Below are 14,496 nucleotides of genomic sequence, written 5' to 3' on the forward strand. Positions count from 1 at the left end.
CTGCTCCATTCTCTGTATCAGCTGATCAGAGAGGATGCTGTGTCAGACCCCCGCCAACCTGATATTTATGACCTAGCCTTAGGATAGGTCATCACTTCCTTTAGCCCAGAAAACCCCTTTAACATAAGCACAAAAATCCAAAAAATTTATAATGTCACGTCTTATAACAAACATTGTGTAAACTGTACAACTTTTTTTTTTTTATCAAGTATTTTAGGGCAGTAGAAGTGAGCTTTGTGTAATAAAAAAAAAAAAAATTCTGTGAAATAAATATTTAAGCAAAACCTACATAAAATAAAGGCTGTAAATAAGTCTATAAATAGTTGTATTTAATCGAACCCATTTTAGGATCCACAGCCTAGTTACTATTGGAAACACCCCACTTGTCAATGGATTAAAGTCATTCATGTGTAAAAGCACTCATACCCTCAAGCCGTAGGTCACATGTGGGTTTCTAAGGCAAAGAAATCTGAAAAGTTAGCCTAGTCACATGACCTTGGTAGAAAATGGTTGTGAAAAAAAAAAAAAAAAAGTATATTTAGTAAATTTTATACAAAATATGGCCGTCGTACAGCAGATTTTCACTGTTACGTGAATGTGGGGTTACTCAAGTTTATATTTGAATTTAGAAGGAATGATTAAAGGGGTTTGCCCCATTATGGACACATATCCAATTATAAAGCAACTTTCCATAAATGAATAGTATAGGTAAATGTAAGAAACCTTGCCATATTTTATAAAGAAATCGGTTTTCTTCTACTGAATCACTTTTTACATAGTAGACTATGGAGAGGGGAGGGGGAGGAGGAGGCTGCTGGGAAAGAAAACAAAAACCTGCAACTACTACACTGAGTCAGGTAGCTCTTACCATTGCTAGGCATCAAGATAAGCCCACCGCTGCACAGAATGAGACCGTAAACCAATTCATAGCCTCCCCACTCCCCTCTCCATAGACTCCTGTGTGAGGAGAATAGAAAATTTAATTTAAGCAGTCTGATAACAGTCTGAAACATTTCTTTAATACGATATATTACAAAGTTTCTTACATTCACCTGTACTATTCACTTATGGGAAGTGGTTTTATAATTGGAGTTGCGCTTTAATATCAGATCGTTTGCGGCCCAACTCACAGCACCCCAGTACCATATTTTTTTTATTGTTCACCAGGGGTTTTGCTGTTCAGAACAAATATTCCGTATGTAAAGGATGGAGAATAACTGTCTGATAGTTGAGGTTCTGACCAAGCAAGGGACAAAAAAAACTCAAGCCTCCCGGTTAATGGAGCAGCAACGCACAGGGGTTGCAAATGTCAGATATCACTGTCCGGACAGCCCCAGAGCAGTGTATGTAGCACTGGTCACACAAGTACATTAGAACCCCATTTAAAGGGAATTTCAGTCCGTACCGATCACTGGGAACAAGGGTCCTTAACACCACAACCACTTTAACAAATGTAACCCTGAAACATCAAAAGTGGACTATTCCTTTATACCACCCTAAGTTTAGAAAGTTCTTCGGTTTCCAACATCCCCTTTAAATTGTCTTTTTTATGCCAGTATTTTATTAAGATAATTTAGAACAGTTGAAATGCACGGCCCATGAAGAAGGGCGAGTCCACCCAATATCTAGTCAGTCATGTTCCACTAAGCGGTGGTTAAGGGTCTAATATAAACAGCTCATATCCAGATGAGGTTTCTCCTTTTGTTGGCTCCTTGGGCACCCATCGGTAAGGGAGCTCAGTAGGTTTGTCTTGTGACAGGCATGGCTTCTTATCGCTTGAGTCATTTTTCCACATATCTACTATATTCTGTAACATAGAAATCCTGACTTGCAATTCTGGTCCATCACATGGCATGAGGAGATTATAGAATTCCTTTGCCAGACTCTTGATCATGCCAACCCTTGCCGAGGTTTCAGCCTTACTTTTTGAATGGTGCAAGACTTTGCCATACACCCTAGAGTCTAATATGGGCTTCACGTAATTCTTACGCCACTTTATGCTAACCATATTCTCTTCCACTGGCCTTTTGCCGGCATGAAGGAAGCTCAAAATATGACGACAAGGCAATTTATACTCTTTGTTAAAATAGCAGGTACACGAATAGCCACCTAAAGACACGGTGTGGGTATCTTCTAGGATCTGGACTGTAGTAAAATTTGGTTTCTCGTCGATCAGATGGCCGGATTTCTGGACTATATCCAACTCCCTCGAACACAACTGGAAGCCAACGCCATTGCAGCACTCTGCTAGAGACAGTAACATTTTATTCGCTAGTTTAACTGGTTTCCAGGTGCCCAACTTAGGGCCAAGAGGGGCCCCAGTTTTCAGAATGGCCGTTTTATTCACAGCTTTCTTCATGAGTTCAATCGAGAACTTCGAACCTGATGGAGGAGCTTCAAGTGCAGGAAGAATAGGTCGTAGCTTTTTTGAACTCTTTTTGGGGGGCGCTTTAGAAGCGTTCATGGGAAAGGTTGGATACCTACCCTTCTCAAGCCCTTTGTTGTTGAAACAGTCTGCAGATCTAAGAAACTCATGGACAGCATTTTCCACCGAGCTCTGCCTCGCAACACAACTAGAGATTCTCCCATCGATCAGGGCTATGCTGTTCATGTAAGTGCTGCAGGAATGGATGCCCTTCTTGACATGCATGTACCACAGAAGCTCATTCGAAAACCACTCCTTGGAAAGTTTCTCGTAGAGGTCCTTGTCCATATTGTACTCAAGTTTTTGAGCCAAGAACTTTAAGTTCTCACAAGATGGGTCATAGACTGCCTCATCAATCCATTTATGGATCCAATCTTTCAAGGAAGACCGTCCTTTGACTTTCCTTTCAATGAGATGAACAGTGTGATATACTGAAAGTAAGACCTTCGCTGATGGAAACGTCTCCTTCAGAATATCCGTGTGCCCGAAAGCAACATCTGTATAAATAACTTTTACCTTTGGCCACTCTGGATTGAAGTGTTTAAACAGTTCCAGCATTTTGGAGACGTTCTTTGCATGGTCTTCTGTTACAAAGGAAAAGTGGACTAACTTAACCATGCGTTCTTTGGTTTCCACTAGAAAGGCGTACAGAATGTAGCCATGTCTGCTGGAAACCCTATGGAGCAACAGGCACTCTGGGAATTTTAGGAACCAACTACTCATGCTACTGGTTTGAAAACAGAGGTGCTCTAATTGGTTTTGACTTCCAATGGTCAGCGATGATTTTGAGCCAACGTCAACTTTTTGAAAGTCTTTTATGAGACAATCCAGGCGTAATACGGCTTCTGCAGACAATCCTTCTGGCTTGACGTCAGATGTAGGTTTGCTGTTGGCTTCGCCGGTATCTTGTGTTTCGACAGGCAGAATGCCTTTGACATCAGATGAAGATGGGATGTCACGTCGGACTTCCTCTAGGTCTTCTGCCTTCTTGAGAGACAGACTATTGCGGCAAATTTTCTTAGATGGGATTTTCAGATCTGGTGATGGACATCTTTCAGGTACAGGTGGATAAACCACAGATGCCCGAGGTGGGTTTGTCCTTTTAGAATGGATGTGAGTTAGACTTACTTCTTTAAGCACCAGGCGATCTAGGTCCATATCATATTTCAGAAAGAAATATGCTGGGCAGACAATGTCTTGGGACTTTCTTTTACCATTATGTCCGTGGAGCTTGGAGCAGCCAAACTTTACCTCTGTGAATCTGAAGAGCAGAAAGATACATAAATATAAGCTAAAACAGACTTTTCAATGGAGAGCAGTGGAAGACAAACATCTGTACCCATGAAGGTTGTGATGTACAATAGATTAAAGTCAGGGGAAACCTGCTGATGTGTACGGTCACCCTTACTTGAAAGTCGACGAATACCAAACTGCAATGTACATGGCTAATCCTTTCCCAATGGAGGTATTTTTGCATTTTCATTTTTGACTCCCCACCTTCCAAACCCCATAACTTATTTTTCCATTCACAGGGCCGCTGAGGTCTTGTGAGCTTCATTTTTACAGCGTTCACTCTGCAGCCATTATGACCTGTATTTTATATTTCCGTCCGATTCTGGGGATACTAAATCTATATAGTTTTATTTACATTTTATCCCCTTAAAAATCCTAAATTTTACAAAAAAAAAAAAAAATTTCTCTAAAAGCCACTATATTCTAATATCCATGACTTTTATATTTAAAAGTGTACAGGAATGCACAGGTTTTTTTTGTTTTTTTTTTCCCCCAGAGCCAGGTGGACTTCTTAATTACCGATATACCATTTTGGGGAATGTCTATTGCTCTGATAACATTTTATTCATCTTTTTGACAAAGGCAAAAACAAAGAATTTTGTTTTTCCCCCAATAAGACAATCACAATAAAAAAACATTTTTATAAACTAATGAAAGTTAGACAAACATAGGAGTCTTCGGTAGACTCCCGACTGTCATGGAAACAGACCCAGGTGGCAGCGATCCTCAACAAAATTGCAGTGCCCATGAACCGCCAAAAAAAATGGCTCCTCGGTCAAAGCTGACAGTGCACAAAATTCAGTGCAATGTCAGTTTTCTAGTGGTATATAATACCAGCAGTGTCAGAGGACATGAAAGGTCTTATAAGGTTTGTTCTTGTTCCCTATATTCTCTATTATATCGTTATGGGTGCACTGGTCCTATGACCTGGCAGGGCATCAAAGTGTATTGCAGTTATTTTTCAAACAAACCGACCTTCTCTAGGAAGAGTCCTTTCAGGGTTTGTTCACACAGTGGAATTTGCTAGCCGCGACGGGATGCCAGTGCAGTGCACAGGCATCCAGTCGCGGCATTCCACTCCGGATTAGGATTCCTATATACTGTATTTTCCATTGCTTTTGTAGCTATTCTTGACTGTCAAAAACACAGCAAAATCTGAATTAAAAAAAAGCTGCATTTACACAACATGGGGCCTTAGACTAAATAGGATCTGTCACCAAGTAGAAAGTGCTTAACATACACCGCGATAATGCCATTCCCTTGAACAATTTGGTGTTTCTCTTAAAAATTTGTCCACCCATTCAAAAGATACAGCCCCTGGAAGTTCTAATTCTCCAAGTGGGTGGTAACCTTATGTTTTTGTATGAGAGAATAAAAGGTTTCCACCCACATGGAGAATCAGAGCTAGTATACATGTCATCTTCCAAGGGACTTACCTTTTGAATGGATGGATTTTTAAAAGAAAAACACCAAATTGTTTAGGGGAATGGCAAGAATCAAATAGTGTGTGTTATTTAGCAGTTTAAAATGAGTTTTAGCTTGCAGTAATTCCTACGCATACACATTGAATAGCTGCCTGCAGAATGCTTATTTGTCTGACAAGTCCCAGTGTGCATGTGTCCTCATCAGGGACTAAGCTGCCGCTAGACACTTTAGAAAGCAGCTCATCTTCTGTAGTAAAGAATTAGACATGTTGAAATCGGGGCATAACTTGAGGGGGTGCAGTCGCATCACGTCCCAGGAGCCCATACACACTGGCATCGGTATTGAGATTGCACCTTCCATCTGGCCCATAAACCAAGGAGACCCAAAGATTCCCCTAACCACACTAAGGATGATTAAACTCCTTAGCACCCGTAACCATCACTATCAAAAATTTGCTGTAGGGATGAGATAGGGGGTCCCGGACAAAAGATTGCACCGGGGCCCACAAGACTTTAGTTACACCACTGGCAGAAATGTTACAATATCTTCCTACCCCCAAACATCTGTCACGAGATTTGCTAGTGAACATTAGACTAGTATCTTATACACATTATAAGATTGGCCACACTATAGGTGTTTACAGCTTAGTGCTGTCCCATCTACGAAAAAGTAGGACATGTTGTGCTTTTTCATTGATCAAACAGATGGCTCCCTTTTCACAGGCTCAACTTGCCAATTGAAAGTCAACAAGAAGCGACACGGATGCCATAAGAAAACATGGCTGCTGAATGAGCAGGGTTATGTGAGTATAGCTGCAGTCTGGTGTGTACCACCAGTGTGGGTGTGCTAGCTATGTGACACACCCCGTCATCATCAGTGGCCATATTGATTTCACCAAGCTTCCCCCTGTCCCCTACCACTAAGATTTTTACCCGTTTTTTTTTTTTTTTTTAAATCAAATTTTAACCCTCCCCTCCCCAAAAAAACCCAAAACACTCAAACCCCTTTGATTTAAGCTCCTTACGTTACATCTGGCCGTATATTGGCGTTGAACTTAGTATTGTGGCTCCGGACAGACACGCTGCTCTCAATGCTGTAGCTGGACTTGGTCTCCTTCTTGTACGCGGTGAAGCACTCCCTGAAATCCTCATAGTTGATGAAGCAGGTGCCGCGCTGCATGGTGATCAGGGATGTCCAAGGATATGGCAGTCACCTTACAAATTTAAAGGGTAAGATTATCATTGATGTTTCAGTACATGTAACCTGCCCAGGTATCCTATAGCTTCAGAAATCATTGATATCAATATAGTTCACCTATAGATTTAGAACTAGCTTGCTCTAGCACAGTCTTTGGGTCTACAGACTACCTGGCTCTACCTGCAGCCTTTGTCTACAACACTAAGATGGAGAGAGCCCACAGGTAGTGGAGGAAGGTCCTCTCATGGGCTCCTGTGTGAGCTAATCACTTACTGCCTGCCTGTGCCCCTCTTCTGACCCTCGTACCCGTATCCCACACAATTTATCACTATATTCACGTCCCCTTTAACAACACTTTTATACCACAGCGAGCCACCGCCCACAAGGTTCAGCCAATCAGTGATACAGTTAGGCAGGTCGTTAAGACATCAGCCAATTAACAACGAGGACGAGTAGCACGTGATCAGAAAATTGACCAATCCAAAGCCGCGGTCGTTCGGGAAACGGAAGTGTAAACACAGCGGCCAGTGTGTTAGGGGGCGGGGCGTAAATTTTACGTCATGGCTGGCTATCGCGCAGCCAAAGCTTCCAAGTTGTCGGGCAAGGGTCAATCACGTGACCCTTTTCTGGTCACGTGATTTGGAAGATGGCTGCTTCCCTACAGCCGGAGGATGTGGTGGAATCAGAAGAGAAGGGGTCGCAGGATCTGAGGAGCGTGCTGGTCACCAGTGTGCTGAACCTGGAGCCCCTGGACAAGGACCTGTACAGGTGCATGCTGGGACTTGTAGTTTCACTACATCAGAGTCAGTATGAGGACTCCTGCCCCTGTCTGCATTGACATTTGCCCTCTGAGGGGTAGTTAGAGCGTGGCTGTATCCTGCAGGTGGCAGATCAGGGCTGTATTACATGTGGGTGCCATGTTCTGTCACTGATGGCCTCCCAAAAGGGACAGGTTATGGCCACTTAGCCTGTGGCTTCCTTATTAGTCAGAGCAGATCACTACTGTGTCAAGCTCACCGCAGTGTCATACCACATTTCTCCTGCAGGGGGTGGTGGCCGATTATAATGGAGATACTTTTATTGGTAACAGTTTTTCCTCACTTGCCCGCCCCTTTAAATGGGATCTGTCACCTCTCCTGACATGTCTGTTCTAGAAAATACTTCTATTCCTATGAAATCACTATTCTGGAGCCTCTTTCTTAGTGACGTTCCTCAGTTATTCCTCCTAAAAATTTCAGAATGTATTACTCATTAAGGCGTTACCATTCTGACACTGTCAGCATTGATTGGACAGTGTTACGCTGAGTTCACACTGGGTTTTTTGGTCAGGAATCCGCCTCAAAATCAGCTTAAAAAAAACCTCCCAATAGAGTTCTATTGTGGAGGTTTTTTTTGGAGGCTGATTTTGAAGTGGATTCCTGACCAAAAAACTCAGTGTGAACTCAACCTTAGACTATCTGTGTTTCCAGGAGGAATAATAGAGGATTGAAATGACACAGATTCTACCTTAGTGTGGTTAATTAATTTATAAATTAAAAGGGATTTTTTTTTATTTTTTTTTGCTAAAAATATTGTAAACCTCTTTTAGGTTGCAAATACCTGACTGATGAAGGTTTGACACCCAGAACCCCAATCAGTTATCTGTTCTCTGTAGCTGATACACAGAGAATGGAGCAGGAAGCAGACAGCGCTGTTCTCAGTGTAGTGGCTGAACGGAGTCACTGCAGCTTATGTCTCATTTAGATTAATGGGAGCTGAGCTGCAGTTTCTGGTCTGGCCACTGCTCAGAGAACGGCGCTGTCTGCTTCCTGCTCAATTCTCTGTGTATCAGCTGCTGAGAACAACTAAGTGACAGCGGTGCTGGATGTCGGACCCTCACCAGTCTGATATTAGTAGCCAATATTTACTATAGGTTATCAAAACGTTTGTGTAATGTTGACTTACATCAGCTGTGCTATGATAAATTGACAGTGCTGGCTTCTGTCTTTGTGGGTTGTCTTTCTGTTTGTATTGTAGTGTTCTATGTGTCGAAAATATTTCATACTCTATTTATTACTTTTAATTGAGTTTCAAGAATAAAGTATAATATTTTACATTTCTTGTCTACGTTGAATATTTCGGCCTTTTGTTGGGTCTTGAACCCTTCTTTTTCCGTTTGTATTTCTGCATATAGGTTGAGATATGCCTTTTGATATCGGGTGGAGTTGTGAGAGTTAAATATGTTTACTTCATATATACGTTTTTTTACTCTCCCTTGCCATGCTTCTTTTGTTTCTATATCAAAACGTTTACCCTAGGAAGCCCCCTTTAAAAACCCAGCCTATAAACAGAGCGTAATAGGGGTGGCCCGTAGAAACATTTTCCCACCTATTGGCAGTATAGCTGGTATATGTATAATTGCCGGGACCAAGTACTTGGACTCTCTGGCCACTGCTACAATGACTTCTATGGGAGCTCCAGAAGGGCGATCTCCAGTGGGAGGAAAGAGTTAATGTTGTGCGCCGGTCAGAACATCCATGTAAACCTCTTTGGGGTCAAGAATGAAACTTCTAAATTTTTCTTGTGTTGTTTTTCAGAGGTTCTCATCACTGGGTCCCCACCACGCAGAGACTATTCGGTGGTCAGATTGTTGGGCAGGCACTAGTGGCAGCCGCCAGCTCGGTGATTGATGGAGAACATGTCCACTCTCTGCACTGCTACTTTGTGCGAGCAGGTAAGTCATAGTTATAGTATCAATATGAGGTCTTATAATTTATAGGGGATCTTATATGAGGCCGCTAAAGACTTAAACCTGAGGGGGCCTGCTATATAACACCCCCCCCCCAAGTGCAAAGTGTTATATGCCACTTCACTGGTGAATAGACAGCAGGGGGCAGCATACTAGAACGTGAGCTTTGTGTGTAGCTAATCAACCATACCCGAAGGGGCTGCAGCCAAGAACTAGTCACACCAAACATGACTGCAACCCCTCCACTACAGTACCCAGAACAGTGACATCTATACTAGTGTGGCTGTGCCTGGTACTGCAGTTATACTCCATTCACTTGCATAGTCTGAGCTTACAGTTTCGGGCATAGACACACATCATTGTCAGGTACCCGGGGCAGACAGTGACTTCACCGATCACTGAAGAAGCTAACGCTCACTGGTAGCCTGCCACCTCTTTATATATTCACATCCATAACACTGCTGTATATCTTACTTTCTGCTTCCACTAACAATAATAACACCACTACTTACATCCACCACTAGGGGACCCCAAGGTTCCAGTGCTGTACCAAGTGGAGAGGACACGAGATGGGCGAAGTTTCAGTGTGCGGTCTGTGAAGGCAATACAACATGGAGTACCAATCCTCACATGTCAAGCTTCCTTCCACCGCTCCCAAGAGAGCCCCCTGCAGCATCAGTTCACTATGCCCACAGTTCCCTTCCCAGAAGAGCTGCTCACCCGGGAGGAGCTTATATACAAATACTTGAAGTAAGTTATGGGGTTTTGGTTTTTTTTTTCCTGCTATGTTCACATCTGGACCAGTGTGTCCATTGTTCTGGTCCGTTGAATTTCAATGTAGACTCGGACACAATGTGAACATAGCCTTAGAAACCACGTGATACCTGTCCATTGGCTGTCTGGTTTTGCACCTTGACTCTATTGAAGTGAATGGCATTGCAGGGCTGCAGTACCGCACACAACCTGCGGCCTGGGGTTGCACTGTTTTGGCTTGATAGCAGACCTGCTTTAAGTTCACGTGGGGGTTTTTGATCAGGATTTTGAGGCCGTATCCGTTTGTTCTAGCTCCCGGAAAAAGAAGCGAGGTGCTCATTCTCTCAGGCAGAGTCGCCTCGTGACATCTGCCTGAAGACACTACCTCCTGAGTAGGCCCATTCATTTGGGCCTAATCTGGAGCGGAGTACGCGACTGGATGGCGATGCACTGCACCTGCATCCAATTGCAGCTACCCGTATTTTGGACCGGAAACTGAGGTAGCCTACGCCTCAGGTTCCGGTCCAAAAAACCCAGTGTGAACCCCGGCCTAATACTTGGATTTTTTTGGTCATGTAGCCTGCTCTCTCTGTCTTTGGTCTAGCGTTGTCATTTAATTTGGGGTACAGTGATTAAACAATATGATGTCTCTTCCTGCAGGGACCCCTCACTGGTGGAGAAGCACAGGCTAGGCCTGAATAAAATCTTGGCTCAGGATATTCCCATTGAGATCAAACCAATCAACCCACCAGACATGTACCATCGTATGCCGCAGGACCCGCGACAGATGTTTTGGGTGCGAGCTAAAGGACTTATAGGTAATGCCAGTTGTAGGTTTATCTGCATCCTATATATTTCTATGTATGATATTAGGACGCAGGCAGTGAGCAATAGGTGAACTTTGTACATTGTGCTTTATAATTGGCAAAGTGACTTCTAGAACACGTCTGGTAATAAAAGGGCAATCTCAAGTGCCAAGAAGTGTCAAAGTCAAAACTCCAAGGTGCATGGGTTCTTTTAAGGTGGGGGTCAGCAACCTTCTGCTGTGAAACTACAATCCCAACATGCTCCATTCTCCTCCACAGGAGTTCCAAAAACAGCAGAGCTAGTATGCATGCTGGGAGTTGTAGTTTTGCAACAGCTGGAGTGCTAAGGTTGCCCTGTTTTAAGGGGTTATGCAGGGAAATAAAAAGCCTACCAGTGCAATCCCTGCCCTTGAGAAGTTTACTTGCTAATGTATATTTAGGTCTTCCAACGTCCCAATTCTTAGCTATACAGGGGGGGTAGTCAGAAGTCCTGTTCCTCTGCTGACACGCCAACTCCTATAAGCAGCCCAATTGGCAAAGCGGTCTCTTGCAAACGAAGGATGAGGGCCATAATATTCATCAGTAGGATAGGGGCAGGGAATACATTAGTAAGCCTTTTATTTTGTGTCACACGCCAAGAACAAGTTAGTAAAATCTGATCTATAAGCTAAAATGTTTCCTAAAAAATATACGGTAGAAAAGTCTAACTTTGCTACTGCAAAAACAAGCACTTACATGGCTATGGTAACATGAAATATATTGAAGTGATGGCTTTTAAAATGAGACAATGGAACAAAACAACAATAAAAAGGACAGAATCCTTAAAGAGGACCTTTCACCATCTCAACCAATTCTAGGTCTTTTCACTGCTCCACTGATTCCAGCACAGTTGGACTTTCCTCTGTAGCCGCCATTGTTCCCAAGCAAGAGGCTCTGCACTCAGAAGGGAGGTGTCAGATCACACCCTTTGTCTTCTCCTGCCTGACACCGCCCACCTGACAGTACAGAGTCAAAATAGCATATCAGGGACCAAAACTAACAGCAGTGATTGCTCAGGGATTAGGACGGAAACCCAGAGGGGGGACAGCGGCGCAAGTGTGAACACCCCCTAAACTGTGTGTATATCAGGGACCAAAACTAACAGCATTGATTGCTCAGGAATGTTAGGGGGCTAGAGAAACAATTCTTTAACTGTGCTAGAATCAGGGGAGTAGCAGCTATTAAAGGATGTAAAGAATTGGACCTGCTGCGTTCACACGGTGTTTCTTTGGTCAGGAACCGGACTCAAATTCCTCCTCCAAAAAACCTCACTATACAGTCCTATGGTGAGGCATTTTTAGGAGGAGGAATGCGAGTCAGTTTCCTGACCAAAAATACTCCGCATGAACGCAGCTTTAGAGGTGGTGAAAGACTAGGTTCATTAGTAGAGATGAGCGAGTACTGTTCGGATCAGCCGATCCAAACAGCACGCTCCATAGAAATGAATGGACGCACCTGGTACTTCCACTTTGACGGTGAACGGCCGCTTAACCTCCCGCGTGCCGGCTACGTCCATTCATTTCTATGCGAGCGTGCTGTTCGGATCGGCTGATCCCAACAGTACTCGCTCATCTCTACTCATTAGTGTTTGGGTCTGTATGGAGACCTGAAAGACAGAGCCTGTCCACTTATTAAAAAAAAAAAAAAAAAAATCCCACACTGTTTCACCGTAGAGAGGCGGCATACGGACATCAGCGATTTGCTTTAAAAAAAAAAACCCATTCAAATGAAAATGTTTTTAAAGTGACCGCCAGCAAGCCGACCCCTATACGGTTTCTCCAGGGATTAAGACAGAAACCCAGAGGGTGGACAGTGGCGCAAGTGTGAACGCCCCCTAAACTGTGTGTGTGCAAAACTCAAAAATGTCACTTTTTTCTGAAAAATTTTCACTTGTTACTTTAATGGCTTGTACACCAGTTTTATCTAGTACACAAGCTCAACCCCATAGTCTTTACACTGTACAAATAGGATGCATGTTGTTCAAAAAAAAAAAAACAACAAAAGTCATGCATCCTATATAACGCCATGCATTCTATCTGTACAGTGTAAGTACTAGGGGGCTGATTTAAAGAGAACCTCTCATGTCCTCCTGCACATTCGGTTTTATATGAATTCACCGCACTGTCGGCTTTCCCAGTATGTGCCCCGTGGAAGAGATATCACTACTGTTATTTTTAGCACTAATATCTCCCCATGTCTAAAATAATCTTGGCCCTTTAAGGTACCCTGTGAGGCTGAAGTGGCCCCTGGTGAAAGAGTTTGACACCCCTGGTCTAGCTTGATTGAGGCGATGCAATGGATCAAATTTACCACACGTTTAATAAGCATCTTAATCTATGAATAGTTTATTAATAAAAAGTATATTTGGAACAGTTTTATAAAATACTTAATTCCTGGTCTACAGTCTAAAAATGCAGTAAAAAGTAATGGCCGCCATTGTTTTATATATAAAATCCACAATAGTTACCGAGTCTTTGTCCTTCGCCAGGTCCCGGTGACATGAGATTACACTGCTGCGTAGCCGCCTATATTTCAGACTACTCTTTCTTGGGAACCGCTCTGCTCCCCCATCTTCAGCTTAGGATGAAATTTATGGCCTCGCTTGACCACTCGATGTGGTTTCACGCTCCATTCAGGGCAGATGAGTGGATGCTTTACGAGTGTGAAAGTCACTGGGCAGGTGAGTGGGGTGACGGGGAAGAGAACATGATGTACATTTATTTATATACATGATCAGCTATACTATGACACATGACCAGCAGGGAGACGCCATATTTTTTTGTAGTGATCCAGATCTCCTCACAGTCTTCATTCATGAGGGGTTATTGTGACTATGGGGCAAGAGTTTGATTCACACTTCATTGCCCTCCATACAAATGGCAAGACGACTATATATGCGTTTTAGGATAACTTTTGAAAGTACTGGTATTTAAAAAAGTTTTTGTTTGCAGAAAGATAACAATTAGCTACTTGTAATGGCGCCCCCTAGTGTTCAAAGTGTATAGACGTGTGTATGTCATTTTATTGAGGCTCTGCCACTCATGCACACTCAAAGTACAGTACAGCTTCTGCTGGATCCTCAGTGCTTCTCTTTCTATAAGAACAGCTATTCAAGGTGGCACAGCATGAAGCTAATAGCTTTTTCCCTCCTTGGAGTATGTATCGAGATATCTTCCCCTTCCTTTTCTAAATACTGCTGCCCAAATTATATCGGTTCACAGAGGATACATCAGAAGCTGTACTGTATTCTACACGACATACATGACTATCAGAGCTTCACTTGAACGATGGGCGAAGATGTATACATTTTGAACACCAGGGGGTGCTACTACAAACAGAATCATAGTCTTTCTACAAGGAAGATTTTTTTTTTTTTTTACAATAATACTTTACAAAGACTTTAAAAATGAATATTCTGTTTAATTATTGCCATGTATATTAATCGCAAGCTCCTTAAAGGGGTAACGCCAAGTGGTCTTGTTGCCTACTTTTGGCTAAGGTGTGCCATTCATGCACTAACGCTTCCCATACTGTATATAGGCCTCATTCACTAAAGCATATAGAAATACAGACATGACATATCGATTATCTGGCCAGATAATAGTGAGATTATGCCTTGGATAAAGTATTATCTTTCACATGTCTATTGTGACAGGTAACAGTCGGGGATTAGTACACGGACGCCTTTGGAGAAGAGATGGCGTGCTGGCGGTCTCGTGTGCACAGGAGGGCGTCTTCCGTGTAAAGCAGGACCCGCCTAATAGCAAACTGTGAATACACCACTGACCTGATCAATACACAAGTCTGATTCCTTCCATGATTGACGTCTT

General features: G+C 43.0%; 2 protein-coding genes across 2 annotated transcripts; one reads left to right on the top strand and one right to left on the bottom strand.

Moving 5' to 3' along the window:
• Nucleotides 1-1,314: 1,314 nt before the first annotated feature.
• Nucleotides 1,315-6,350, bottom strand: ZSWIM3 (zinc finger SWIM-type containing 3). The gene is made up of 2 exons (XM_075278772.1): nt 6,168-6,350; nt 1,315-3,686 (listed from the first exon to the last, which is right to left on the bottom strand). The coding sequence occupies exons 1-2, from the start codon at nt 6,320-6,322 to the stop codon at nt 1,655-1,657; spliced, it is 2,187 nt and encodes a 728-aa protein (XP_075134873.1). The 5' UTR covers nt 6,323-6,350; the 3' UTR covers nt 1,315-1,654.
• A 581-nt stretch (nt 6,351-6,931) lies between these two features.
• ACOT8 (acyl-CoA thioesterase 8) lies at nt 6,932-14,440 on the top strand. Its single transcript, XM_075277429.1, has 6 exons — nt 6,932-7,108; nt 8,917-9,053; nt 9,593-9,818; nt 10,482-10,639; nt 13,155-13,346; nt 14,322-14,440. The coding sequence occupies exons 1-6, from the start codon at nt 6,987-6,989 to the stop codon at nt 14,438-14,440; spliced, it is 954 nt and encodes a 317-aa protein (XP_075133530.1). The 5' UTR covers nt 6,932-6,986.
• Nucleotides 14,441-14,496: the final 56 nt, after the last annotated feature.

The sequence above is a fragment of the Leptodactylus fuscus genome, chromosome 6 (genome assembly GCF_031893055.1).
Source record: "Leptodactylus fuscus isolate aLepFus1 chromosome 6, aLepFus1.hap2, whole genome shotgun sequence".
NCBI lineage: Eukaryota > Metazoa > Chordata > Amphibia > Anura > Leptodactylidae > Leptodactylus > Leptodactylus fuscus.

Excerpts from the sequence above, each read along its gene's own strand:
- ZSWIM3 (XM_075278772.1), bottom strand. The coding sequence starts at position 6,322 with ATGCAGCGCGGCACCTGCTTCATCAACTATGAGGATTTCAGGGAGTGC. Across the intron at positions 3,687-6,167 it reads AATATACGGCCAGATGTAAC|ATTCACAGAGGTAAAGTTTG; the intron begins GTAAGGAGCTTA and ends TCTGCTCTTCAG.
- ACOT8 (XM_075277429.1), top strand. The coding sequence starts at position 6,987 with ATGGCTGCTTCCCTACAGCCGGAGGATGTGGTGGAATCAGAAGAGAAG. Across the intron at positions 9,054-9,592 it reads CTGCTACTTTGTGCGAGCAG|GGGACCCCAAGGTTCCAGTG; the intron begins GTAAGTCATAGT and ends ATCCACCACTAG. Across the intron at positions 13,347-14,321 it reads GTGTGAAAGTCACTGGGCAG|GTAACAGTCGGGGATTAGTA; the intron begins GTGAGTGGGGTG and ends CTATTGTGACAG.